The sequence below is a fragment of the Apostichopus japonicus genome, chromosome 10, assembly GCF_037975245.1.
Source record: "Apostichopus japonicus isolate 1M-3 chromosome 10, ASM3797524v1, whole genome shotgun sequence".
NCBI classification, from domain to species: Eukaryota; Metazoa; Echinodermata; class Holothuroidea; order Aspidochirotida; family Stichopodidae; genus Apostichopus; species Apostichopus japonicus.
The window spans coordinates 19,933,942-19,961,670 of record NC_092570.1 but is presented as its reverse complement, the minus strand read 5'-3'; the positions used below and the strand labels follow the sequence as shown (position 1 = coordinate 19,961,670).

The 27,729-nt window shown below is 37.8% G+C and overlaps 2 protein-coding genes across 4 annotated transcripts; both read right to left on the bottom strand.

The window, feature by feature from the left end:
• Window positions 1-525: 525 nt before the first annotated feature.
• LOC139975195 (uncharacterized) lies at window positions 526-26,993 on the bottom strand. 2 transcript variants are annotated; one of them, XM_071982889.1, is made up of 8 exons: window positions 26,697-26,993; window positions 24,963-25,967; window positions 23,228-23,438; window positions 21,722-21,820; window positions 21,026-21,179; window positions 3,063-3,222; window positions 2,415-2,559; window positions 526-1,574 (listed from the first exon to the last, which is right to left on the bottom strand). In XM_071982889.1, exons 2-8 carry the CDS (start codon window positions 25,914-25,916, stop codon window positions 1,408-1,410), a joined length of 1,890 nt encoding a protein of 629 aa, XP_071838990.1. In that variant the 5' UTR covers window positions 25,917-25,967; window positions 26,697-26,993; the 3' UTR covers window positions 526-1,407. The 2 variants fall into 2 exon arrangements, with proteins under 2 accessions (XP_071838990.1, XP_071838989.1); XM_071982888.1 differs by having other exon boundaries at window positions 26,705-26,993.
• On the bottom strand, window positions 6,226-20,758 carry LOC139975194 (uncharacterized). 2 transcript variants are annotated; one of them, XM_071982887.1, is made up of 8 exons: window positions 18,911-20,741; window positions 16,880-16,958; window positions 15,782-16,029; window positions 12,789-12,890; window positions 9,742-10,628; window positions 9,252-9,318; window positions 8,270-8,432; window positions 6,226-7,395 (listed from the first exon to the last, which is right to left on the bottom strand). In XM_071982887.1, the coding sequence occupies exons 1-8, from the start codon at window positions 18,924-18,926 to the stop codon at window positions 7,263-7,265; spliced, it is 1,695 nt and encodes a 564-aa protein (XP_071838988.1). In that variant the 5' UTR covers window positions 18,927-20,741; the 3' UTR covers window positions 6,226-7,262. The 2 variants fall into 2 exon arrangements, with proteins under 2 accessions (XP_071838988.1, XP_071838987.1); XM_071982886.1 differs by having other exon boundaries at window positions 16,880-20,758.
• Window positions 26,994-27,729: the final 736 nt, after the last annotated feature.

Below are 27,729 nucleotides of genomic sequence, written 5' to 3'. Positions count from 1 at the left end.
CTAAATGAATAAAGTAGCAGCTAAAATTGATCATTTTAATACAAGGCACGCCGGTATGACTCGTGCAGCTGTAGAAATCATGGCAGTATACATAACGATAGCCGAAGACATAACCATTAGAATAATTAATAGAATAATTACAAAATAACCTATAATAACCATTCACAGGGTTTGTTAATAATCAACAAATCCATACCTTGTGCATAGCGCATCAGATATGCGAAATGAATAACAAAATGGAAAAACAACAACAAAAATTTAGATTTCAAAAAGTGACATAGATTTAGTCCCAAATCATGTTATCAACGAAAAGCAAACAATCCACGCGAGTAAATGAGCAACATCTTCGGTGTTTGTTACTGATGTCTATACATGAAATAATGCATACAACCCAAAAGGGCCACCAAAAAAATATGATCATCACCCATGTGATGATATTATACTACTTACATACAAGCTGGCAAAGATCCATGCGGTTGTCAGCTCCTCCCAAACCCCACCCACCCCACCCCAACCCACCCCTTCCTCATTTGACAGGTCATACTTTGCAAATATAGTGTAAATTTTGAGCTAAAGTTATCAACAGTTGCAGATAAAACAGTCGACAGTTCGAATGAAATGTCGGAATTTATACTTGACGATACTGATTGGACTTGTTATCATAACAAAATGGTCGAGAAAACGTTTTAAATATGATATCAAATGTTCAGAATTTGACTATTTTTTTTTTTTAAATTTGGTATAAAGCCGATACTTCCAGGAACAAGTCGAAATTTTGATTTAAAAGCCACAACTTTGAGAAGAAATGTTAAATCATTAGATGAAATTTTCACGCATTTCGTAGAAAGAATACAAAATTGTGAGAAAGTAGTCAAAATGTAGAGGGGAAAAATGACAAATTCGGAGACCAAATGTCAAGAATAAAACATGTTTAACGTCCCATTTGGGCCACTGTAGCATCTAAAACTTTTTCCGTGGAATACCCCAAACCCATCCGCAGCCTTCTTACCCGTCACCATTTGATTATTTCCTATACGCCACTGCTCTAGTATAATGAACCCCATTGGACCAAGGGAATTAATGAAAAGACGTAATCAAAATTATTTAATGACAAAATGTAATCAAAATTATTTAATGACAAGATGTAATCAAAATTATTTAAAAAAAATATATAACAAGTTATAGAATTTTGCCAGAGTTATCCCAAACAGCCCTAGAAAAATTAACTTTTCACAAATTACACATATAATGTATATGTATTTACCTGTACCTGTAGTCTGCTTAGACCACCAGAAGTGTCCCTTTCTTCATCAACAATCTCCTAACATCCATTTATTCTTCTGTTTTTTCTTTCTTTGTTGCTGCAGCTGTTTTTTGTTGTTGTTTTTTGTGTTTTCTTTAACTTGCTCAGTGATTTTGAAGAACCTCATCAAGTTTGTCGAAGTACGGCGCGTAAAACGATTCCAGGAGATTCTTCGTACCTTTATCCATTGGTTCGCTGTCGGCAGGTGCTACTCTGAACAAATTTGACTTTGATTGACATATCTCCCTTATCTTGCGCATGCTTAGTCTCTCTGTTTGACAAAAAACATACAACAATTAGACAAACAATTAATTCAAAAAGAAAAGCATACTCTATCCTATATGTTATACGTAAACCTCCGTTCCTTTGTTCTTTTCCTCTGGATTAAAGATATTCGTTGTCCCTCGTCTGGAGTGTGAGTCTGTTCACCTGTACCCCCTTTTTTGGAATTACGCAATTGATTTTCTATCCTTTATTTACTTATTCCATTTTTTTTGCTTACTAACATGCAGGAATAATGAAAACTAAAGCCGCCCAATTCCTACATTGATGTTGAGTATTTTAAGTGAATGGTTGCTGAACACCTTTCCTACACCATTATTGATATCCCATCATCATTTAAACTATCATTTATATTTCTATACAGCTTGCCAACAACCCACTTACACCACAAAGACACATTCACCATCAATATAACAATATCAGAACGCGAAAACAATGATTCATTCATCAATTGAAGTCATTTCATACGTGGTTGCGTAATCAAATAAGCATGCACCTTTATTTATACAACTTCTCCAACAGACCCCATGTCGTTTCAAGAGAGCAATTATATGCTACCATTAATCTCCAACCACCGACACACAATGTCACAACATAACAGGTAACATAACATTACGGCCTTCGACATCCCACTACCGACACCATTGTAGTATTTACAGCTATACCATTTCACTAAATACATAGTACAAAGATATTAAATTCGGCCTGTTTTCTATACCCATCAAAAAATGATGATGATTTTGACTGAATTGGTGTTTTGTACAGTAGCAGACATTGTTCACGGATATTTACTAAATTACATAACACAAAATGTTTCTGTAAATCTTACCTAAGTTTAAAAATGAAAATATCTTCGGCAAGTCCACCAGACAGTTCTTTTCAAAATTATTCTTTTCGATGATATGAAATTGGGTAAGTGGAAAAGCTTTTAACCAGTCATCGAAATACTGATAGAAAAGGCCCCAATTGAGATGCTGCGGAAGTAATAATATCATACAAAATGCTTAAAAATAAGTCACTCAAGCGGATTTAATTCCTAGAAACGTTCGCTTGATGTTGTGCTTTTGTTGATTACAAATTTAAAAATATTTTGCTTATCAAGGTATTCCGATTAAAACTTGTAATTACTTTCTCATTTGTTTAAATTTATAATTTCAAACTAACATAACAATAACTGAATAAACTCATTGAGGGGTTATACTAGATCAAGATTAAGTATATTAACTACAAATTTCGTCTCTCATGCACTCGTTCATGCTAATATCAATCATATTAAATACCACACTATGTTTTAATTGTTCTTGTATATAAAATTAAATATGATTGACTAGTCATACTTATAAACTGCATCGTTAAGGGATCTTAGTGTTTAATGTTATCGAGAAAAAAAAATATCGAATAGATAGTTTCGGCTCATACAGATATATATATATATATATATATATATATATATATATATATATATTTATAGACGTACTATTGTTTTATCCTGAGGATTATATGGTTCGTAAAGACATGTACGCGGCGATTTATTCTGCAAGCATTCTTCGAAAATGTCGATCGAATTTGCGACTCTTTCGTCGAAGTCATCTGGTGTGGCTTCCTCACCCTTCAAAATTACATAATTCAGGTAAATCCTTCAAAAGAAAATTAAATAAAGTAATTCATTATATTCATATTCATAACTGGCTTTGGGTTTCATATGAATGTATACTAAACACTTTTTTTTCTTTGGGGAAGAGGGGGGGGGGGGTATTAGCATCATAATTATCCTATCATTTTTTCGACATCAAGTGGTAGCAAAAAAAAATTTAAAATTTCCTATGAAATAAGTAAGCCGGTATGCAGAAGAGGGGAAGTAAAGGGCGATTGAAAGGACGTCCGTTTTTGTTCTTATTTTTCAGGCAAATATTTAGCAGTGCGATAGCTTTGTTTACAAAATATAACCTTCCTCAACATTTCATTTAACAAACACGTGACAACCTAGAACTCTCAATCACTCCAGTCTCCCGCCCCCCTCTTCCTTCTCGTCCTCTCTCCTCCCCTCCCCCCTCAGCCTGTTCCGATGACACCGAATTTATCGCGGAAACCAATTTTCCTCACAATTCACCCGTATCATCATGTGCCACTACCACTTTTGTCATTGTGTTTATTTATTTTCTATAACAGACACTGCTGCGATCCAGACAGTCTAGTTTTACACGAGAAAGTCAAATTTACCAACTATAAGTTAATGTGACCTCGTATTCGTATCCGAATTGATCGCCTATATATGTATTCAGGAGCAGCTCCCTGATATATTTATACCCTTTTTTTTTACTGATTGTTTGTATAATTGTGCCCCGTCTTTGGAGAGTTTATCACGTTAAGTACATAACAGTAAAGATGTAAGTATACCAACTTTCAAGTAGAGAGTTAAATAAACAATCCTTTTGAATCCATTTGAGTATTTACTTGGTCTGTCATTTACTCTTTTCTATTCAGAATGATTGTTTCTGCATATTTGCATTCTGTAAACGTTATTTAGAATGGAAATATGATGACATGTACGGGATAATAACTAATATGCAGTAGGTTTATGAAGATTATAAAGGTTGCAAGCGTCAATCTGTCAGACTGCTGAAACTTTAGTGTCTTATGGTCCACTGTATAATGTAATACTGCAATAAGCAAGCTGTCGATGCATGCTAGTGTACCGTTTGTGTATGTAGGATCCATTGCGTCCTCAGAGAAGGAAGTTTAACGTTTCAGTATTATAGCTGCTATTGCCACTACACATGTACCACTTCCACTACAGCTATAGTGCACCACAACACTGCCAGTCACATGCACCTACCCCAGCACTAAACGCATCGACACAATGGCACACTACCATTCCGCCTCACTACCTCGCAGATAAACACACCATAATGCGTCATACTTACAGGACCATAAATAAATTTCCAGGAATATTATGATCAATCCATCAAATTTTGCCTTTATTCCTATAGCCTAATATCATTACCCTTACTCTTACCCTCACTCCAATCAATCGTTACCATTAGTGGTACGTTAACCCTGTTATATGTAACCCTGAACCACATGTGCATGGTTCTATACATCACAGATAGCATATTTCCGAGATACTTGTATTGATATAAACTGTACTGATAATCATCATATTTACACGATTCTTTTTACGGTTTGCAAACAATCTGGAACGTGATAATGAAGGATACCTTACCTAGCTAGATTAGTTAAATATACTTCTTGTTTAGGGACTTACGTCATGGACGTGACTTTAATGTGTACCGTAACGATCGTAAATTTATTGAATATTACGCCACCGTATATGTGAATTTGATTTTCTAAATGACACCTTAGTAGCGGGTTACTTTTGTGAATGTCTTTTAGAGCAGAGATTCAAAACGTTTTGCGGCCACGACACTCACAACCACGCCCCCTACCCCCCCCCCCCCTGTTTAATTTATCATCCCAATGCTACTTGAATATGATTGCGTATGCGATAGTTGGGTCTGTTTTCATGCCACATGGTCGTCGATGTGGACTTGAAGAATCGACAATGTATAATCCTGGGATTGGCAAACAGTGCCACCGTATTCAATTTGTAAAGATGGCTTGACTTAACATAAGTTAACATTTTTTTCTCCGCGGTTCCTGAAACGTTCTCGCGACCCATTGAAAATCCTTTGCGACCCAAGTATTGGTTCACAACCCATAGGTTGCGGACCACCGCTTGAGACCAACAGGACTGGCGTAGATACAATATATGTTACTATGATAACTTTATTATTAAACATTATATTTGGAGTAGGCAAGCTACAGTTTTGTTTTTAAGAAAAGTTACGAAAGATAGAGCCAGGGCATGCACGAAAACCAAAGAACTTAATCCATTCTCAACACCATTCCCCTTACATCGAGACTGTAACGTACAATCATGGTGATGTTATGTCAATGAGTAGCATCGGTCCCTCGGAGAGGGTATAAATACTACACATGATCAGGCTCAATGTTGGGTAACTTTAGTAATGTGCATAGAATATCGTCACCCTAAATATTGCCCATAAATGGTACACTGTAAAAAATAAATCTGTAAAAAAACGGTAACTTACTGGCAGTCTTGGACGCCAGTAGTTTACCGTAAAATAACATTGACTGTGAAACGACGTTTCCCGTCGTGAATTTACAACATCTCACTTCTGTAAAAAAACGGCACTGTGAAATAACACGGACCGTGAGGAAACGTTTCCCATCGTATATTTACCGAAATAAATCTGTAAAAAAACGGTACTTTACTGTCAGTTTGGCGGAAGGAAGTCCACCGTAAAATAACACGGACCGTGAAAAAACGTTTCCCATCGTATATTTACTGAAATAAATCTGCAAAATAACGGTATTTTACTGTCAGTTTGGCGGAAGGTAGTCCACCGTAAAATAACACGGACCGTGAAAAAACGTTTCCCATTGTATATTTACTGAAATAAATCTGTAAAAAAACGGTATTATACTGTTACTTTGGCGGACGGTACTATACTGTAAAATAACATAGACTGTATAAAAACGTTTCGTGAAGTTCATTTACTAGCTGTGACTTGAACTAGCAGACATGTACTATTAAAAAAAACATGTGGACTGTGAGTAAATGTTTCATATAACCTTTATTAACTGAAAGGAACATAGAAATAACAATGAAAACATCCTGAAACACGGTATTGTACTGACACTTACAATGCCATCGCAAATACCTCCTGTAAATGAACAGATATATGTCAAAGCAAGTCAATTTGTAGGCAGTGTTAACGGTGAAATGAATTTCATAAAAGATATTGTACTTGATTTAACACCTTAATATAGTTTGTTTTTACATACTTTGTATGCCAGCTTGAAAATGCTGCTGTGAAATAGCAAAGACATCAGAAACCAAGGACTGCCCCATACTAACTTTGCTTTAACAGCAACTTATCAAAAAAACATTACATAAAATCAATTATGCTAAAATTTAGCATTTTTAACATGGACAAGGAATTTCTCAAATCAAAAGATAGGCTAGCCAGATTATTTTTGGTCTGTGCATGATCTCCATAAAAATGAAATCCTACTGTAGCCCCATAACCAGATTTCACCTTTCAGAAATGTCTTGATATCAGAAACACATGTCATAGCTGCCAAAATTTTCTTCAACTAGAACTTTCTGAAATATTTTAGTGCAAATTTGTATTTGTAACAGTATTGTGTATATCCAGAATAGAAAACCACATACATCTGCTTAAATAACAGATTCATGATCTAACATCTTTCCTAGAAGCAATACTGATTTCACATAAATCACTTTAGGAGTTATAGAATTGGAAAAAAACTTGTCTATTCAAGTAACCAGCTAGGTAAAATCACATGTATGCAATAGCACACCATTACTTACTTAAACTTTTCCAAACAATTACAAGCTTTATGGAAACAGGACAAAAATGAAAAGTAAATAACAAACCAAATAAATAAAACAAGCAATCAAAATCTGTGTAGCACACAATGTGTGGCTTTTTACCCTAATATCTGAGACAAACCACCTCTATAAGTACTGAAAAACAGAGGTGTTATAACTTTAAATACAAACTTGATCCAGCGAAAAAAAGTTTTGAGAGTGTTCTGTAACCATGATGGATGTATCCCATTCTGCGACCTACAATGCCCAGTCATTTTCAAAGTTACTCATCTCGCCTGCAAGTTTAAGCACTACTGGGTTGACAGCAGATTTTTTTCCTTTCATCTTTTGTCTCTTAGTCCCACAGTCCGGGTTGATTCCAAGGAAGATCCTGCAGGAAACACAAAATCATTATTCAGTATTTATTTTTTAATCAAGCAACACCACAAATGCATCACTATAGAGTACTTGGGCAATTTCAAAATATTTGGATGCAATGGTATCTCCTCATGTTGGATGAAAACTTTAAAATTATATATAATCATATAATAATAACAATATAGTAAAATACCCATGCATGTATTATAGTAAGGATTGGAAACCTTTTATAATCAATTGTCCATGATGGCCATAGGCAGGTTGGCATTTTGCAGCATGGTATTTTGGGATAAAGTACATGTGTTACAGAAAATAGTTGTTTATGGATCTGGTAATTACACTTTTACTGAGTTTAAACATTTGCGTTTTTTGAGTCTTCCATACTCAAATATTGAGCGAGATATCATCCAAATTCATCAGGACGCAATAACATTTTGAAGTATAGTCTAAAAATGTTTAACTTGATTAAAGATGTTGCACCTAAAGTGGATAGGGCAAACGATTTGATGGTTATGCACTTTCAAAGTATACTTCCTTCATGACCTCTATGTTAGTGGCATTATTGGTCCGTATTACCAGTTGCATTGTCCACTCTAGGGTAGGGAATTTTAATGGTTTTTAATACCCCACCTTCATAACTCTGGGACTTGATGGTGGAGTGAATTTGTGGTGAGAGTTTTGTGGATTTTGGTGGAGAGTTTGTTATGTCGGATTGTAGTGCAATTTGATATGGGGAAACTGCTTGTGAGATAAGGGCAATTTGCCCAAGAGTGGGGACATGTAAAGCTTACAGGGATTCCTAGGATTGCACAATAATTACAATCCCCATTATTTCCTGACGCTTAGACGAGGCAGTGGTCGTCCTTGACTACAATATAACTACTCACCGTTGGATAAATTCCAAGAGTGCCGGCGCCTTTTCTGGATATTGTAGGTTGAAGACATAATAAGCTGCAAACCATACGCACACACCCGATAGAGGATTGGTTACTTTAGTCGTTTCTTTCCCTCCAATGGCGAGAGAAAACAAAGTTGCTGTCAGTACTTTCCCTTTGAAAAGAAAATATTGAATTATCAGAAATTGCATGCATTTCTACATTGTGCAAATCATACCAGCATATAAACTTTGTACTACAAGGTGTCAATTACAGCTTTAGTGTGTAGTACTGTGTACATACCATGTTAGGTGAGTCTGGTAAGCTTTGGTCATAATTATTTAGTTGTCAGGTCCAAAGAAGAGACTTGCAGAACTTTTTCTATTGCCCTAAGGGGAGCTAAGGACAAGGCCTGCTGATGCTTACCAGGGGGTGAAACCAGATCTGGCTTGGTCAATGTTTACTTGGATGAGAGTGAGTTGTAAACAATGGGAGGGACTTCACAGATAGTTGCAATGGGAAGAGTGCAGACCCACGTAAATAATGGGCGGAGCTTAGATAGAACTTTGGGTTGCGGACAAGAGAAAGTTGGTGATGGCCCTGTTATCATTTTGCCTTTGGGCGAGTCCTGACTACCTTTAATTTGCCAGTCCTATTACAAAGCATCAGAGATTGATGGGGCAAAGCATACAATTTTATAAATAGCATGGCTTGATGAATACACACACAAGGAATTTACAGTAAGTATAAAGTTATATATTTGACCACTGTATGACCTTTGCAGACACTACCCAACATGCATGGTGTCCAATCATGATGCAGTCCTGAGTAAACTGCATGGTTGTACGTACCATATTTTGATATTGACATAAATGAATGGTTACGTAGACATATTTTTTGTTGGAACAATTCCAGTAGCGTATTTAGTGTGGTAATTAGTCACTGATCAGTGCACTATGGAGTAGCATGAACAATCAAAACAAACAACACTTACCATGTGCAACCAGAACAACAGGGCCTTGCAAGTCCATGGCCTCAATGCATGTGTCAGCACTCTTTTCCTGAAGAAAATTGATACAGTCAATGGTCAGCAGTGGGAAAAAGGCAAGATAGGTTAAAATGAAATATTGGCAACAAATTCAATCAAATTAGAGCATAAGATGCTTTATAAAACTGAGGCCTGATTTTTACATAAAACAATTCAAGAGCATCTGTAGAAATTGTGCATGTCCTATGAGGAGGCCCTGTATGATCAATTGTCTTTATGTTTGAGTAAAACCCGTCAGACTGTTTTCACAAACACTTAGCCCCATTGGTGCACAACTGTTTCTAGTTTTATAGTCCCTAAATCCACCCCTCTCTTGGTTGCTGGTCTCTGGGCACGCTACCTTACCTGAGGCATAACATACTAGAGGAAGCTAGTTGCCGGTAATGAGTAAGGAAAATAACAGTTTTGAAATTATGAAAAACAGTTCCTTGCTTACCTTGTCAGTACTCTTTACATGCTCTCCCAGATCCTCTCCTAGGTGCTCGCTCAGAAGCATTAGCAGTCCCATTACTTGAGGGCTATTGTCTTCTTTCTTGTCAACTGCATCTTGTATCTTTTTGTGGGTTGCTTCAATCTTTGGCTTGGCTACTTGTTGAAAGTATCTGTAAAGCTTTGGAACTCTATGCTCAAAGTTAGATGACATTTTTTCCATGATGTCAAATCCCATAAGTTTCTTGAAGTGAGCCAGCAAGTACTCCTCCTCAAACAAAAAAGGCCAGTTTTCTATGATATCTGTCAGAACACAGTCTTTTTCATTAATGTCCTTTCTTTGTGTAGCATATGTGTGTATCATTTTGTTCTTTACATCCTTTGTTTTTCCAGTCCCAGACTCCCACAGGCTTTTCAGCTCATTCATAATCTTTCTTTGAGATTCCCCCGATTCACCCTCCGGCAATGACTCAGGCTGCCAATTTACACACCCGTACTGGTCTGCTAGTCTCTCTTTGGGACTTTTGCATCCTGCCAATGCTTTTCTTTTCAGTGATCCCTGAACAACAGATCTCCCAAGATTGTCCACTCGATTGACGAATTGTTTCAGTAAGCTCTCGTATCCTGTTCCAACTACCACTCCATCAAGATGGTCTCCAAGTGTTTTATACTTGCTGACTATTTGGCTGGCATATAAACGCAACTCACTTGTTCTAGGGTATGTAGCTCCTTTGCAGTCAATAATGTTATCTACCACTAGTCGCACAAACTCTTTACGAATTCTTGGAGGGAGTCTTTCATTTCTCTCCAAAATATGTATTGTTTTTCTTGGAATTCTATTCAACATCATATCCAAATCTATTACCTTACTTGGGGCAGACTTGCTTCCTTCAACTGTAATTCAAGGAACAAATTAGAGAATATGTGCAGATTTAAACAATTGAATGTTTGAATCAATAATAGTACAGTATGTAGCTCATACAAAATTCAGTATGGGACAGGGGATGAATATGGAAGCTCGTATAAACATTGATTTGTCCCCCTCCCCACACACAAACTCAGATATAAGTCATTCAAATGTAAACAGTGCCAATAAGGTTTGCTTTCCACAAGCAGATTGCTGTCACATTTATCAATCAACACAAGCTGACCTACAAAATATATAAAAACAAAGATTTACTGTATCTTTACAGATGCTTTCAATTGACAATTCAATAAACCTGAAAGTCAAAAGACTTGGTGATTCCTTGCCAATATGAGCAGCAACTACTGTTACAAGGTTCTCCTACATGACACACTGCTGACCAGAAATGATGAGAAATGCAAGGGTCTTGGGTTTACCTAAGGCCTTTGACTCCTTATACAAGTAGGAGGTATCATCTACTCACCAAGGGGTACCTACATAAAGCAAGTTTCAAGTTCAATTGAGCAACTTCTACTTTTTCAGATATCTTATTTACAAGGTTCAAACTTTCACCTCTGTTCATGATCTCAAAAAATACAAGGGCTACATCACCCAAAGGCTAATTACATACCAAGTTCCCTTCTTGAGATATTGTGTTACACCATTTTCACAATCTGACCCCTGTTGACCACAAATGACCTCTAACCTGCACCAAAAATAATAGGCTCTTACACTCAATGTGGAACATCTACCAAAGCAATGGGGTGCTTGTACATCATGTAACGTACATTCAAACCCCTAATAGCATCCAAGTTTCCATTCTTGAAATACTGTGTTAACGATTACAATGTGTTCACAAATTGACCACTGCTGACCACACATGACCTTTTACCTCTACCAAAACAATAGGGTTTTTGTGCTTACCGTAGTATGGGGCAGGCGCGGCGGAACGGAAAAATTATTGGGGGGGCTAATGTGTGGAGACTATCTAAGCGGAGCGCCACCATCGGTTGGCGCGGAGCGTACAAGAAAATTTTGGGTTTTTTTAAACCCCCAGATGGCCGGAAACGGCACTTCCCGAGTGTTTTATGCTGCGAATACCTGGCCCTAAAATATGGGTCTCAAGCCTGCAATTTCTCAGATTGCACGTAAAGTCTGTAAAAACATTGTAATTTGTATATTCGATGGTGTTTTAAGAGAGTAGCTATTACTCGTAGTGTACTCGCAAAGACGTTTTTGAGTGTAGTAAGGGCAGTGGCGGGGCTAGGGGTATTGGTCGGGGGGGGGCAAGAATGGTCTGTAGGGGCGCTTTCGACACTATCTAAGCGGAGCGCCACCACAGGTTGGCGCGGAGCGTACAGAAAATTTTTGAGTAAAGATACTCCCGAGATTGCAGGAAATGACCCTTTCCGGGGCCTTGCTAATTTGCAGATAAACGGAGAATAAATAGGTGTCGTCGCCATTTTGTCGGAAAATACACCGACAGAATATGACAAATGTCAATAGGTATATGAGAGCGCAATAAAATAGTCAAAAATCGCGAATAAGTAAAAAGTAGTGAAAAGCTGAAAAGGGTGCCAGCAGTCCATTTGAGTCCGTCAGGGGGGGGGGGGGCATCCGCCCCTGACTGTATATATGGACGCTCGATCCGCCACTAAGTAAGGGGATGTTGGAGAACTGGCTGAAATGAGGCAAGTCATTGGCCTAAGACGAAGTTGTGTTACGCTTACCGGTACTCACACTCACTGCTTCCACTTTTCACGGGGCGTGAAGACGCGGTTGGGATGACACTTTTTTATTGGGGGGGCTGAGCCCCCCCAAGCCCCCCCCGGTTCCGCCGCCACTGGTATGGGGAAGCCACATGCCAAATATGAAATCTACTGTAGTTACCTATATATCTTGAAATATTGGGTTACAAGCTAGGGCCTCACATACAGACAAGCACATGCACCAACTTGACTGCATACAAAAAACAATGTTTATCACATTAGAAATCATGTAAATGAGTTTCCAAGCATAGAAAAGTTATTATTGGATAAAAACCCACAGACAAAACCACAATTAAGTGTTGAAAACTCTTGCGAACTCTTGCACAGAATCCTTTGGCTGACAAAATTAGCCAATAAAAAAAAGAAGAAAATAAGTAGAACCTGGTGATAGAGACAGCGTCACTTCCTTTGGTTGCCAGCGGCTAGCAGTGCGGCTCTGGCCACTACTCGATGGTGATGAGTCTGCATTTGATGAGCTTTCATCTACGATCAAATAAGAACAAGATAAGATCAATTGCCCATTTTAACCAAAATGTAAAAATGCCTTGCATGCACTGATGTACTGTATAGAGAGGGTGTACAACATACTTGATCTTAGTAATACAGCATAAAGCATTGAGATGTGATAAACAATACATTCACAATGACAACTCCCATTCTTGAGATATTTAATAGCAGTGTGACCACAACTGACCATTAACAACCACAAATAATAGGTTCTTGCACTCTATACACCTAAGTACCAAATGATATCTGTCCAAGCTTCCCATGTGGCAATATCGTTGTTACAAGCTTTTCAAAATTTGACCCCTGATGATTGCAAATGACAATTGATCTCCACCATAAAGAATACGGCTCTTGCACACAATGTGGTACACCTAATACCATATGAGATCAGTCCAAGCTTCCCGTCTTGAGATATCATGTTTACAAAGTCTTCATAATTTGATCCCTGCTGAACCGAAATGAACCTTGACCTCCACCAAAAACCACAGGTTTCTTGTACTTAATGTGGTACAATTATACACTAAATATGAGACTGATCCATGCTTCCCTTCTTGAGATATTGTGTTTACAAAGTTTTCACACTTTGACCCCTGCTGACCTAAATGACCTCCACCAAAAACAATAGGCTTCTTGCACTCAATGAGGTACACCCCCATACCAAATATGAGATCTGTCCAAGCTTCCCTTCTTGTGATATCGTGTTTACATGGTTTTCACAATTTGACCCCTGCTGACCCGAGCTGTTGAACTCAAATGACCTTTTACCTCCATGAAAAACACTAAGGGTTATCTAATCACCACAGGCTACCAATATACTAAGTTTGAAGTTCAAGCGATTTTCACTTCTTGTGATATCGTGTTTACAAGGCAAGGTGTCACACACACCCACGCATACAAACATGCGCCATCACCATGCATGGCATATATTCCTTCAGCCTTAGTTTAATTTGTGAAAATTGAATATTTACATAACTTGCAGGCCCTAAGTCCACATGCATGTAAGAATACAATACATTACATTGTGGGCCATTTGTACATGCAGTCATGCACTAGGAAAAGTAAGCAGATTTGTACTTTTGATAAAATAAACAACAAATTCACAGCTAGTTAAAGGCTAACAGAGCTTGATTTACTGACTTTGAGAATATGTAGGAACCCCTTAATTAACAAATTACCAAAAACAGGTGGTTCAAATTCTGTGACAACATTGAATATCATAAACCTGTCAAGATTGTGATCATGTTAAATTTTGGTTAAAGTTCTCTCCCAACCATGCAGTAGCAATCCATCATATATGTGCCCCTTGTAGCACAATTTAGGGATAATGGAGTCCCAAAGCCAAGAGGAATGATAATCCATCCCTGCATAGCTATGTAGTTGTACAGTTTAGGATTATCTCTAGAAGAGTAGTCACTAAAAAAGCAGCTACACAATAGAGGGAATAGATGTATTCTGTGTTGTTGAGAACACAACATATTAATTCAGCTAAAGGCCCTGCATATTAATGCGCGCAGTACGACTGCGCACTGTCGGTTGTGGCTATACAGCACTGACGTGAGCCAGGATTAAGAATTTGTTCGTTTTGCCAGCCAATATGGTTCAACAGAGTGAATGGACAGTGCACAATTAATGCAGCCAGCTACATTCAAATTGTCAAGCTAACAGTTGCGGGATAATGGTTTGCATTTGTACCACTATATCTGGCTAAGCTTGGTGTAGGTTTGACTTCTTAGCCCAACTTAGGCTTTTATAATAGTGTAACACACTAACACTAACAGTGCAGTAACATTATACAGTAACTAGTGCATGCAGTACATGCCGTAACACAATTAACCCAGGGTTAGCCCAGGTATTATAGCTAGCTAGGCTACATGCAACAACACAATGCTGTTTTAGCCCAGGTAAAGCCTAGAGGCTAGATGCCTGTAACATTTAAGCCTAGGCTTAGCTAAATATTGGCTGTGGCTCAAACCAAACTTAACATTTTTAACTAGAATTCCTCAAAGTTCCTGCTATTTTCCTGGTGTGCGCAGTACAAGTAGCTGCACTGTACGCTGGGCTAGGGGGTACGTAGTTTCAGGCACAGAGACAGCAGCAATATGTGACTATACTGGGTGACGAATACAACATGCCATGCTACTATCATTATAAACATGATAACCACGCGAAGCTACAAACATTCGCAGGTTTGAAGCTAGAACACAGTTCCAACATATAAACTTAGGTAGGTTTCTGATTAAAGCCCTTCCACCTGGAAGTAACTTTTGTATACAGATACAGGGCTCAAAAGTAGCTGTTGTCTGTTTGCCTCGGATCGTAAATTTAGGCTGGGACAAATTTATTTGCAGACTGTCCGTGGGACAACCATACATGTTTGCATACACACTTACGTTAAATAGTAACGATCCTAATCAATACAATGCAGTTCTTATATAAGTTTTATTCAAAAATTCGGAGGCTGCATGTTTTTTTATACCGGTTGCGCAATACAAACTAGTCCAATGAAAATATTACAATTTCACACAAGCTGTTTCAATGGAAATATGGCATGGACCTTACTGTCAGTATATGTGAGGATTTTTGTGCTCAGATTTAATTGCTAATATAGACATTTGTCACCACCAATTTGCTGGTTGCGCGTGCAGATTGGTCAATTAATCCACTTTACCCCTGACTGTACAGTTGACGTAAAATATGAACTTTTCAGTGAACTTTGATGGAATAAATTTGACATGTAGCCTAGTTTGCAATGTTTTGCTATATTGAAAATCTACAAGGTCACATTTGTTCGCATATTTTCTTAGACTGTTTTCACTTTACAGCGTTGATGGGGAAGGTAAAACAGATGGTACTGAGTAAGTTCTTACCTTTTTTAAATCCTTTGATCAGTTTTCTTGCTTGGATGGGTGTGACAATGCCCAAAATATCATCTTCTCTGATGTACTCCAGATCATCTGTAGTCAATACACCAGCTGCCTCTAATTTTGCCAAGAGTCTTCTTAATTGCTCGTCGTTTATGTCAGGTACACTATTCCAGCACACTCTCTCTATGTCTGATATTATTACAGTATCTCTATCAGTATCAGTGTCAGAAGCCGTGCTGGAACTGTCTAGCCTGTAAAATAATCTACATATTGGTGGGTTTGTTTTTCAATGAAAGCATGTATTGCCCATCAACCTTGTATGCTGACAAAGGACAATAATCTAGAAGGTCTGAGTATGCCACACACGAAACAGGGTTTGAATCTGCTGCCCTGTTTTTCACTTGGTATAAGCCATATTCATGCACATGGGTAGTCTGGTATTTCTGCACAATAAAAACAACTTTTTCTCTTACCACCAATATAAGCATAATGCAAGCAAATGTCCAGTCCTCATCTTCCTTTATTATCACAAACAAGTCTTTCTTGTAAATTGTACAGAACACACTAACTTCGTCAGAAACAAGACGTTGTTGTGTAGGCAACTCAAAATCAAGAACAGCTTTTTGGATGTTTTCGGCATATAACTCTGGGTGGAATGGGATCCCTTTTGCTACTTTAACATCATCAGCAAACAAACGTCCATGAAAGGAATATGCCTGCAGTAATTGGTGCCTTTCTGCCAATGTTGAAGTAATGTTGACAAAGTTTTGACAGTATCTGGCACATCTTTTGAAGAAAGAATGTTTACTTTCAAAGCGGAGAGTCCAAACCTTGATCAAAGGTCCAAACATGAAAATAAGGTAATAATAATGAAGTAGAAAATGATGCTTGGGTCGTAACTTCCTTTCAGGAAAGAGGTCGGCCCTCCCTTCAAGATATTCCTCTACCAATACTTTCAGAAAAGCTACCTGAGATGATTGCAAAGTTGGAGACACAATAATTTCAACAATTTCCTTCAGTTGCAGAAGTAACTGCCATACTGGGTCCTTTATGTTACGAACTAGCCCGTATACAACAAGGGGGAAAAAACGCAAGAAATACCAGTTTTGCACTGCTTGTCCACCAATCCTTTCTCCTTGAGGCTTGACTGCACTAGTCAGCATATCTGCAGAGTCTCGACCTTTGAATGGAAACAGTTGCAACCTTCTGTTTAATTCCTCATAGCTGAACCACTCTTTAGCTACAAAATACTGGATAAAAAGGGCCATGTCATAGTCCACAACACCCTCAAATAAATCATGGCCAAGGCATGGAGGAAGCCCAGGACTGGCTACATGAAAATATGTCAGAGAATTAAAGAGAGAATCAAATTTAATTCCCTCATGGTGCACAGATTCACCATCGTCATCCAGCAACTGTAGAGCTCTCCTGTATGATTCACGTGTGCGATACACTCCTTCAACGTAAGGAAGCCCTTGGGCAATTTCTATCTTTGAAAGCAAGCAGTAACGGCAATAATAGTGAGAACTGAAACTTTCACAGAAACCCCCTATATAATGGGATCCTAGATTGTCTCCAATTATTGCAACTACAGTCCCTTTAACAACATAACCATTTTTAAGTACAATACCATTTTCTTCCAAATGCTTTAAATCTGTAATGAGCCTTGAAAAAACCCTCTGAGAATCAATTTTTTTCAATGTCTTTTCCTTACATAACAGAACTAACTGTATAGGATCAATTTGTGATCGACATCTAGCATCAATATTACCCAGTGTGCAATAAACTCCAAGCATCTTGTGTTTGTTTCTAGAAGATCCCAATGGATTAACAACTTCAAACCCATCTTGAAACAGCATAACTTGCAAAGCATCTGGATTTCTTTGATAAAATGTGTTCTGCCGAAATACTTTCCCATCCTGAATATCACTATACCCACTTCTTTCCTTATCCACTGGTATGATATGGTTTTGAACAGATTTATCCTCATACATGAGTTTTAGTGTCTCCAAAATTGGCACATAGTGACAATATTCCTTCTTGCCACCATTTGGCTCTCCCAAATATATTGATTCTGGGCTCACGTATTTGAAGTTCTCTTTCCAATATTTTTTTCTCATATATCCAGATCGCAGTTTTCCACATTCTGGAGACTGAAAATGTTGGGAATCACTAGCAGGTGCAAGAGAACATCCTAATTCTGAAACATCAGTCATAATATCTTGAGCAAGTTCATTACATCTCTCATCAGCTAGGCCTAGACCTATGCCAGCTGTTTGTAGTTGTGTTACAATACATTTTTTTGTATTCTCATTTCCAAGTTGGTTGAGGAAACACATCTGTTCAACAATTACTTGAATGGTTGAATTAGGAATCAAGTACTTGGACTGCAGTTTCAACAGGAATAGTGCAACGCTTTGTGTAAATTCTTTTACATTTTCAGAGGGGTTTTCACCACAAACGACGGTATCCCCTTCATGGCTACTACTAGTACTAGTACGACTTTTGAGATCCTGTTCCTGCTCAGTTTCAACAGAGTCTTGTTCATCTAATTCATTTCTGTCAGAGTTGTCTTCATTATGTAGGCCTATAGGGAATATGGCTTCACCTACCACATCTGTGGGGCCTTGGCTCACAGTCACAACATACCTTGAGGCTACATCACCTACTTTATAATTTCTATGATGACGAGACAAGTGAGATGAAAATGATTTCTTATTGCCAAATTGTATTTTACAATTTTCGAATGGGCAATCTACCTTTAAACCACTTTCAATATGTCCTCTTAGGTGAGAGATCAATTCCTTGATATCAGAGCTTTGGTGTTGGCAAAATGCTAGCATACACTTGACACCAACTCCTACATTTCGATATGAGCCTAGGCCTTCATCATGGCCATCCCCTTGATCATAGCTTGCTGCTGTGTGATTCCTTGCAATATGTGACACTAACGCTTTGTATGTATAAAACGTTCGAATACAACCAGTTATGCAGCAAGTAAAACGTGCGTTTCGAATGTGCCTATGGGTCCTACAGTGATTAACGTAATGTGTGATATTCTTGCATTGCAAATTGCAAGTATCACATACAGGTTTCATGCTTGTAATCTTGGAAATTCAATAAATCACTTGCCTGTTTGACACTGCATTCTTGTCCAACTGAATCTGAAACTTGGATATTCATGTAAGACGAACTACGAAGTGATACGACATTGACAGCACTCACATTTATTTACGTTTGTCCGTACGTACGTGTTCATTTACTCGTTCTCGCTCAGCACTCGATGTAATTTGGTACACGCTCTACATACATACGTATGTACTGTTCCGATTCTGCATGTTGTAACTTGCCTCGGCGAGGCGCAGGCTAGGCAAGCATGCATTAGTAATACGAACCAAGGATAGCAAGGAAAAACGCCGCGAAAGGAAGTTAGTTAAGACTCCTGGTTGGCGCAATAACACCATGTGATCAACGTAGCCAATAGGCGAGACTAAAGCCAATGTAATATCAAGTTGAAACTTGTTGTGATGATAACTGATACACAACAAATTCAAGCGGTATTTCAATTCAAGGATGACAATAAATTAACGTTATTTTACTATATTTATGTGATTGTAGTCTGAGCACTTTACGTTTATGTTACATATCTAAAAGAAAGCTAAATAACAGTTGTTATTTTACGCCGCAATATTATGAAACAGCTAGTGACGGATTTTTACAGTGATACCGTCAGGCAAAAGTTAGGTGACCTACCCGATGAGGGCTACATATTCGTGACAATATAGAATTAGATTGCACGGCGCGGAGTAGTGCAACGGGGAAGTAAACCGACAGTGTACGTCGTCGCAATGGTCCTGTTGGCTTTGCGCTTAAGATTCTTACTACGGGGAAAATGACAGTCATGTGGTTATCTTGGCCTGGTCAGAGTAGACGACATATGACGTCACACGCTATCTCAAGTTGTCGTTTTGAGTACAATGTAAAAATTGACACCCGATGTAAAATCTCAGGGAAAACGAGATGGTGAAGTAGACGCTTGCGCAGAACGCAAGTCTTTTCGTCGTAGAGAGGTCCGCATCGTGCAATCTAAAGCTCCTTACTATCTGGGGAGCGCCACTCGAGTTGGCGCGTAACTTACAACCAAATTGTTTGGCTAAATATCTCCTATATCACCGGATATGACATTTCACAGGACTTATGGCAACACAGAACTTTAATTTAGAGGGGGGGGGGGCACAACCCAGCCCATTTTTACCTAGCCCACTGGCCCACCGGACATTCAACCCAAGTGTCCGTATGGCCAGTCCGCACCGACTTGTATACCGTTAAGTTACATTACGTAGATGACTATACGTTGCCCTTTTACCTTATTAATGCTTCTACTTGAACACTGTATTTTTGTGCCGTAAACCATGGCGGCGGGATTCCGGTTATGTGGCCAACCTATATCCGCCGCCTCTGCCGTAAACGGAATCACTGTTTCAACACGTTAGCAGGATATTTCCCCCATGATAATAACACAATAACAGTAACATCAACTACATATCGGTAATATACGGTACAAAAACTGATTTTCCATGATTAGGGGAGACAACTGTGAAAACCCCACCGAAACAGAGCTCATAGTTGAATTCACAAGCGTATAGGAAATTTTAGAACTCGGTGCGGGGTTTTGTACTGAACACTACAATATCGGGACTCATTGGAAAGGGGTCTACGATGTTTGCATTAGCATAGGCCTATACGTCTTGCAAGTGTATATAATACAGGCCTATACTTGCTTGAAATGTTTATACTTTTCCGTAAAACACAGTGTTGAATTACAGATTGCAACCGTAAACTTACAAGATTCTGATATTTCCCTGTTAATTAACAGAAGATGATGAAATGCCTGTTACTTTACAATTTCTGCGTCATTTTACGTCTTTCAAATGTCAATTGAAGTTACTACATCGTGAATTAACAAGAAAGGTGTCGTAAATTTACACACACTACAGTTAAATTACACAATAACGATACGCTAATGTTAAATAACAGTGGATGACGATACATTAACATTATATAATGTTATTTTACCATGTTTACGTAATTGTTCGTCTGAGCACTGTACTTTTAGGGTAAAATACCGTAAGAACGTAGAAAAACAGGATCGACTGTTATTTCACGCGGCAAAACTCCTGTAAAATTACGTACATTTCTTACAGTGTACTAGCTTGGAGATGTTATTGATAGTGTATTTGAACTTACGACGTTGCAGGTTCAGTCACAATGACCAACAACTTGGCTTTGGGGTAAACAGTTGCTAAAATATCTGCTGTGGTAAGGCTGGGTGCCTCCTGGAAGCCTGGGTAATATTGATTCCACCAGCCATTGTCCCAGAATAAAGATGTAGAATGGTCACCTGCAGATGAGAATTTGTTTGAGGAATCTCTCACGGACACTTCTGGGCAAAGTACCTGCACATTCGCTAATTCACACCTAAATTGACATATTAGAACTAACATGTGGTATTTACCACTCATATCTAGCACATTTAGCAACGAAATATCGTGCAATGTTTGTTTGGCAACTTTACGCACGTATATATATATATATTTATATTTATATTTATATATATATATATATAAATAAAGAAAAAATATATATATATTTATATATATAAATAAAGAAAATAAATATATATATATATATATATATATATATATATATATATATATATGTATATAAATGAAAATCGTAATGAGTTGGAAAATCAAGAACAGTGAAAAAACTTTCAGCCTCCACCGGGATTCGAACCACGGGCCTCCCGCTATATATATGTATATATATATATATATATATATATATATATATATATATATATATATATATATATATATAAAGAAACCACGGCACGGTTAACATGAGATATATCAACGTGATGTGCCTAACAATTAAGCTTACCGTATATCATCTCAAAGTTATTGTCCTCAAATTCCGCAATAACAGTTTCTCCAAGTTCAAGATAAGATTGGAAAGATTCCAGAAGAACGTCTTTTTCACCTGCAAAGACAAATGTTTCTTAGTTATTAAAATGGCAGGAGCAGTTTCTCAATCTGCTGTGTTCCTTTCTGCCCCCACCCTCTTTTGATAAAATGTCTGTCTTTTATTTACAAATGTTATGTTTTCTAATTTACCATGTAGTATTAAAATAGTTGTCAGTACTTTATGCATTCGTTGAGACGGTGTTCACATATAGCCCACACGATCAACAATTAACTCTCTATGTCGCCACCCCCCATCCATCCCCGCCCTGCCCTCTCACACACACACAATCCGCCCCCTAAGATCTTGCATAAATCGCCAAAAACTTAACCTTCTAACTGACTCATCATCTATTCTTTCAATTAAATTTCCTTAAATCGAAATCAACTCTTTGTTCTACTCAGGGGCGTATACATACGGGGATGTGGGGTATCACTCCCCACCCAAAAGGCGAATTTTGCGTGGTTTTGCAACCATGAACGTAAGAAAAATTAAACAAATATATATAGACAAAACCGTTCACTCTGTTTTCCTCTTACGTCTAAACATTTCTCAGGTTTGGACAATATTTGACTAACAAACTGCTAGAGCTTCGTATGCAGGGCATTGTAACTCAATCCACTGAGATTGATTTTCTCTCAGGAATGTATTTCTGTTCTCTTAATTACTTCAAGAGAACAAGAAATATCTGCAAACGAACTTCACAATTCTGTTTTCTGATATGTGTTATTGTGCTTTATAGTCGGTATGAGAGAATAAGAACCATCACCACATGCTAAAAAGTCCGTGGGCTTCGCCTCCTGGACCCGGCCATCTTGGGTTCGGGATGGGAAAAGTAGTTACTTCATCCGAAAAGATGTTCCATTTCAAAAGGGCAGGTCTTTTATTGTATTTAACAAAACTAAAAAGCAACAGACTCTATTTAGACCACTATATGCCAGTATGTTTCCTTGTTTTGACCAAGCAGTAACGCCACGAACCAACCTTCCAAATCTGCGGATTTGATGTACTTACCATAGCATAACTTGCATATCAGGATTGGGGCTGAAGCCACCCGATACACACAGAGAACACAGTTACTGCTGTAAATTTTAAAGTTTTGTACCACAGTATATACTGGATCGAGCTATAAATCGGTAGCATGTGTTAGGATTACAGTAAGAACTGAGGATATGTGTAATTCCAACAAATCAAGTTGTTGGGATTTGTTGGGATTACACATATCCTCAGTTCTTACTGTAATCCTTATAGCACATGTTACCGATTTATCAGATTTGTCAGCACGATCCAGTTTTTACTGTGGTAAAAAACTTTAGGATTTACAGTAGTTACTGTAATCTCCGTATGAATCGGCTGCTGAAGCTGTTAGATATTTATAAATGTATAAACAGTTTTAGCATAACCGTATAGAGTTATGCATCTTACGCGCTCTCCGTCTATTCCACCAGTGGTAGCCTGACATGGATGTCTCCGCTACTGCTGGATGTTGCTGAATTTTCTGCCAAAGATTTTCAGACCCAGAGTCGGGCATACCAATGACGTAGAAGTATGGAAGACACCACGTGTCTTCGTCATCATCAACCCAGCACGGGCTGGAGACGTCCGCTTCGAATTCCCGAGGAACAAAGTCAAATACCTATAAATAGATCAGCAAACATTTCAGTGAGATAATGACCAGGCCCGTAGCCAGGATGGGCACGAAGGAGGAGCCACCCACTCCGTGCAGACTAACCACCCCCCCCCTCCCAGGTTACAAATAAGTGTACAAATAAGTTACAAGACACGAACAATGTGTCGCCTTCTTAAACGTCCCTACATTAGCAAAATTTCAGATAGCATTTGATACTATGATCAATCAATTGAATGCTATCATCAACAACTTCTTACAATGTTAGATGTTATCAGAACGCTAATGTTATCCGAATGCTAATCAGAATGCTATCAGAATGCTAATGATATTAGAACTTGAAAAAGCGTCATCAATAACTTCTAATGACATCAACAACTTCGTGTACTTATCATTATCATTAACTGCGATAACATGATCAATAACTTGTAATAGCATCATCAACATCTTGTGATAGCAAAATAAATAACTTGTAATGGCATCATCAATAACTTTTAATAGTATCATCAATAACTTATAATAGCATCATCAATAACTTTTAATATTATCATCAATAACTTGTAATACCATCATCAATAACTTGTGATAGCAACCTTAACAACTTGTAATAGCATCGCCAATAACTTTTAATAGTATCATCAATAACTTGTAATACCATCATCAATAACTTGTAATAGCATGATCAATAACTGTTAATAGTATCATCAATAACTTGTAATACCATCATCAATAACGTGTAATGGCATCATCAATAACTTTTAATAGTATCATCAATAACTTTTAATATTATCATCAATAACTTGTAATACCATCATCAATAACTTGTGATAGCAACCTTAACAACTTGTAATAGCATCGCCAATAACTTTTAATAGTATCATCAATAACTTGTAATACCATCATCAATAACTTGTAATAGCATGATCAATAACTGTTAATAGTATCATCAATAACTTGTAATGGCATCATCAATAACGTGTAATAGCATCATCAATAACTTGTATTATACAACACCTAATTATATTTCGGCCATTTGATTGGTCAATTGCTCGTCGATTGCATGCAAAATCCGCTCTATTGCACTCTATGAAATAGAACCATGTGTTATACTTTTTTGATAGCACTTTTTTCAATGGTAAGAGAGCAGAGAAACCTGTCTGTTCAAAACAATCTGTTGCATGAGCGCATTTTACATCCAATTATATCCAAATTTGAAGGTGTTGTATAAAATAAATAATAAATGGTTTCCATTCGTGCAATAGTGCAAATATTTCATTCGTTGAAAGATGTAATTTGTTCCATTCAACTCGACTGCGCCTCGTTGAATGGAACATTCCATCTTTCAACTCATGAAATATTTGCACTATCGCACTCATAACCATTTATTATTTGTATAATAGCATCATCAATCACTTGTAATAACATCATCAATAACTTGTCATAGCATCATCAATAACTTGTAACAGATAATCCATCCAGCACATCAGGTACAATAAAAGCTGTTCAGTTTAGTGGTTTTATTTACCAACTTACCTCTGGTGCAAGTTTATACAGTTCTTCCTCCATTTCTCTTCCTTGCTCGTCCGTTACTTTACGTTTCACCGATGTTTTCGTCTTTTTCTTTGCTTTTACTTTATCTTTAAGAGACGGCTTAGCGACTTTCTTCTTTGGAGTTTCAACTTTCTTTCTAGCTACTTTCGGTTTCTTTGGGTCTTCTGCTGGTACCTTAGCTTTAACTGTCTTCTTCGTCTTCTTAGCGTCAGCTTTTTTGGGTACTACTACTTTCTTTACCGGTGCAGTTTTCTTCTCGGCGACAACTTTCTTTGTAGCATTCTTTGGTGGGACAATTTCCTTTCTCTTCGTAGTAGGTTTCTTCGGCGCAACAACTTTCTTTGTTTTTGTACTTTTCTTTGGCGCGACGACTTTCTTTGGAACCTTTGCTTCTTTCTTGCCTGGTTTTTTTGCGACTGTTTTCACCTTTTTGACAGGTTTCCTGTCCTCTTCAGTTTCATCCTCCTCCTCGCTTTCTTCAACGGGTGGAATCATCGCCTGAAATTGTTCCACTGCTTCCTCTAATTCCTCCTTTGTTAGTTCAGGGCTCGATTTGTCCTCTGTGTTGATATCTTCATCTTCTGTTTTCTGTTTGTCATCATTTTCTTGTCCAACTAATTGCAGATCTTTAATATCCTTCTCACCTAGCCTTATTCCTTTCGTTTTATTTCTTAAGACATCTTTAACTGAGTTTTTGACGTCTGGTTTGACTGGTTGAAAATGGAAATTTATACTGTTTCTTGGTGCATTTATAGCTATCACGTGCTCCTGGGTGTAATTGTTAGCTACTGGTCGCAATACACTATTGTCGAATAAATGATCACTGCTGGAATAATTCCATTTATCAAAATCATCAACAGAAAGATTATATTTAGCGTACAATGTATTAAGCCTTCGCTTAACGATGGTATCTGTATCCTCCTGTTGTAGAACCATGAAACACACCAGAAAGCACGCAGTAATCACAAGCACGGCCAGCTTACGTTTCTGAAATAGGATCACATGAAATAAATGGATTTTTTCCCGACTCTTTGAAGTATCGATGATTACGTTTCTTAACTTAGAACATCGCATCAGATCCACATGTTTTCACTGACTCAAATGCAAATGCAATATCCTTTACAAAGACTTTATGGAGTATATCTACCTCTCCACCCCCAGACTTTATGGAGTATATCTACCTCTCCACCCCACCCCCCCCCCACGTTCACCTCCCAATACCCGTTCCTTTCCTCATGACCAAAAAAAAAATGGTGCAATCACCTGTTACTTACCCTAATCACTGAATGGCACTAAAGAACTCTTGCTCACCTTCAAAATCTTATATTCAAATTAGACTAGGCCTACATATGTGTGCTATGAAAGTGTGGTAGGTTCATTTATCCATGCTCACTATTTTAGATTGGTTTGGAAGCTCGAGATCTTAAATTTAGTAACGTAATATTAGTGTAGCAGGCTGACAATATATGCACTCATGCAGACTTATAGGGGGCCAAAGCTTTTCTAGCCATGGGCCACGCGGAACTTATTTTCTATAAAAAAAGAGAGAACATTCTGACATTTTGGAGGGGGGCAGGGAAACAGAACAATTTTTGGAGGCACACTGCACCCCACCCATGTAGGGGTTACTCCTACAACTCCGTAGACGATCATGTTAGATATAGGATACTCATAGTTTAAGTGTAATAGAATATTACAAGTCTAAATGCTGCTTACATCATTACCTTTCTCGTATTAAGTTGATTCAGAATTCCTTTGATTGCGAAGTACCCTATTCCGATTGTTGTGCGGAAGATGCTCAAACAAATATACAAAAGATCCATTTTCCTATGTTAAGTATCAGATCTCGTGGTTATAAATCAGAAAAAAAAATCCCACACCGATCGGAGACCAAAGTTAATCCAGATAACTGATCGGAATGTTTCTTGGAGAAGCAACTAAACTTATATTAAATATCCAGGTTTGAAATGACGAAATGTTTTCCAAACATGTTGGCAGGTACTGGGCATATATATATATATCGTTTTGGTGCAGTCCTTACCCAATATTCGATATTGGTTTGGATCGATACTACACGTGCTTGATAAACACACAGGTGGTCTCTGCTGTAACAATCTGCACACCATGCAAAGGTGTAAAAAATCTATGAAATGAGGGGAAAACAGAGAAAGAAAACCAATATGTTGCTCACTACACAACGCATAAATCAATGAATGTGCGGTGAACAGCAGCATAAACGCATTTTGCCTATATACTCTACATGTTTAGGATGTAATAGCAGGTTTTACTGGTAGCTTATATTATAGCGATGAAATGACATTTGTTCGATCCCGTTATAATATGAAAGCGACGTGTCGTCTCGATAAACCATTTAATTCAGCCAGTTGAGTTGTCAAACTATAGCATTCCGTATCACCCATGTACATGCATGACTGCATAAGCTATGAATGAGACTGTACTAAGTTGTTATCTTGCTTGCATCACTTTCACAGAAATTTATAGCTCTAGAAAGTATGTTACTTATACATATAATGCTCATCATATACACTCATACAGTCCTATAGAAGGGCATGTTGCGACAAGATGCAACATCAGCATACATAAATAGTACTGACTACATCATGTTTGACCAATTGTGACCGATATCTATCTCTTTTGAAAGAAACGTTACGACGGTAACATGGTAGCAAACACTGTGAGACTGCCAAAACTTAACTTCCATTTATATCACGATATACGTGATTAATCA

Excerpts from the sequence above, each read along its gene's own strand:
- LOC139975195 (XM_071982888.1), bottom strand. The coding sequence starts at position 26,803 with ATGGATCTTTTGTATATTTGTTTGAGCATCTTCCGCACAACAATCGGA. Across the intron at positions 23,439-24,962 it reads TGTATAAACTTGCACCAGAG|GTATTTGACTTTGTTCCTCG; the intron begins GTAAGTTGGTAA and ends ATCTATTTATAG. Across the intron at positions 3,223-21,025 it reads GTGACTGAACCTGCAACGTC|GATTTACCTGAATTATGTAA; the intron begins GTAAGTTCAAAT and ends TTTCTTTTGAAG.
- LOC139975194 (XM_071982886.1), bottom strand. The coding sequence starts at position 18,876 with ATGAAACCTGTATGTGATACTTGCAATTTGCAATGCAAGAATATCACA. Across the intron at positions 9,319-9,741 it reads ATGTAAAGAGTACTGACAAG|GAAAAGAGTGCTGACACATG; the intron begins GTAAGCAAGGAA and ends AATTTTCTTCAG. Across the intron at positions 8,433-9,251 it reads TGTTGTTCTGGTTGCACATG|GGAAAGTACTGACAGCAACT; the intron begins GTAAGTGTTGTT and ends TTCTTTTCAAAG.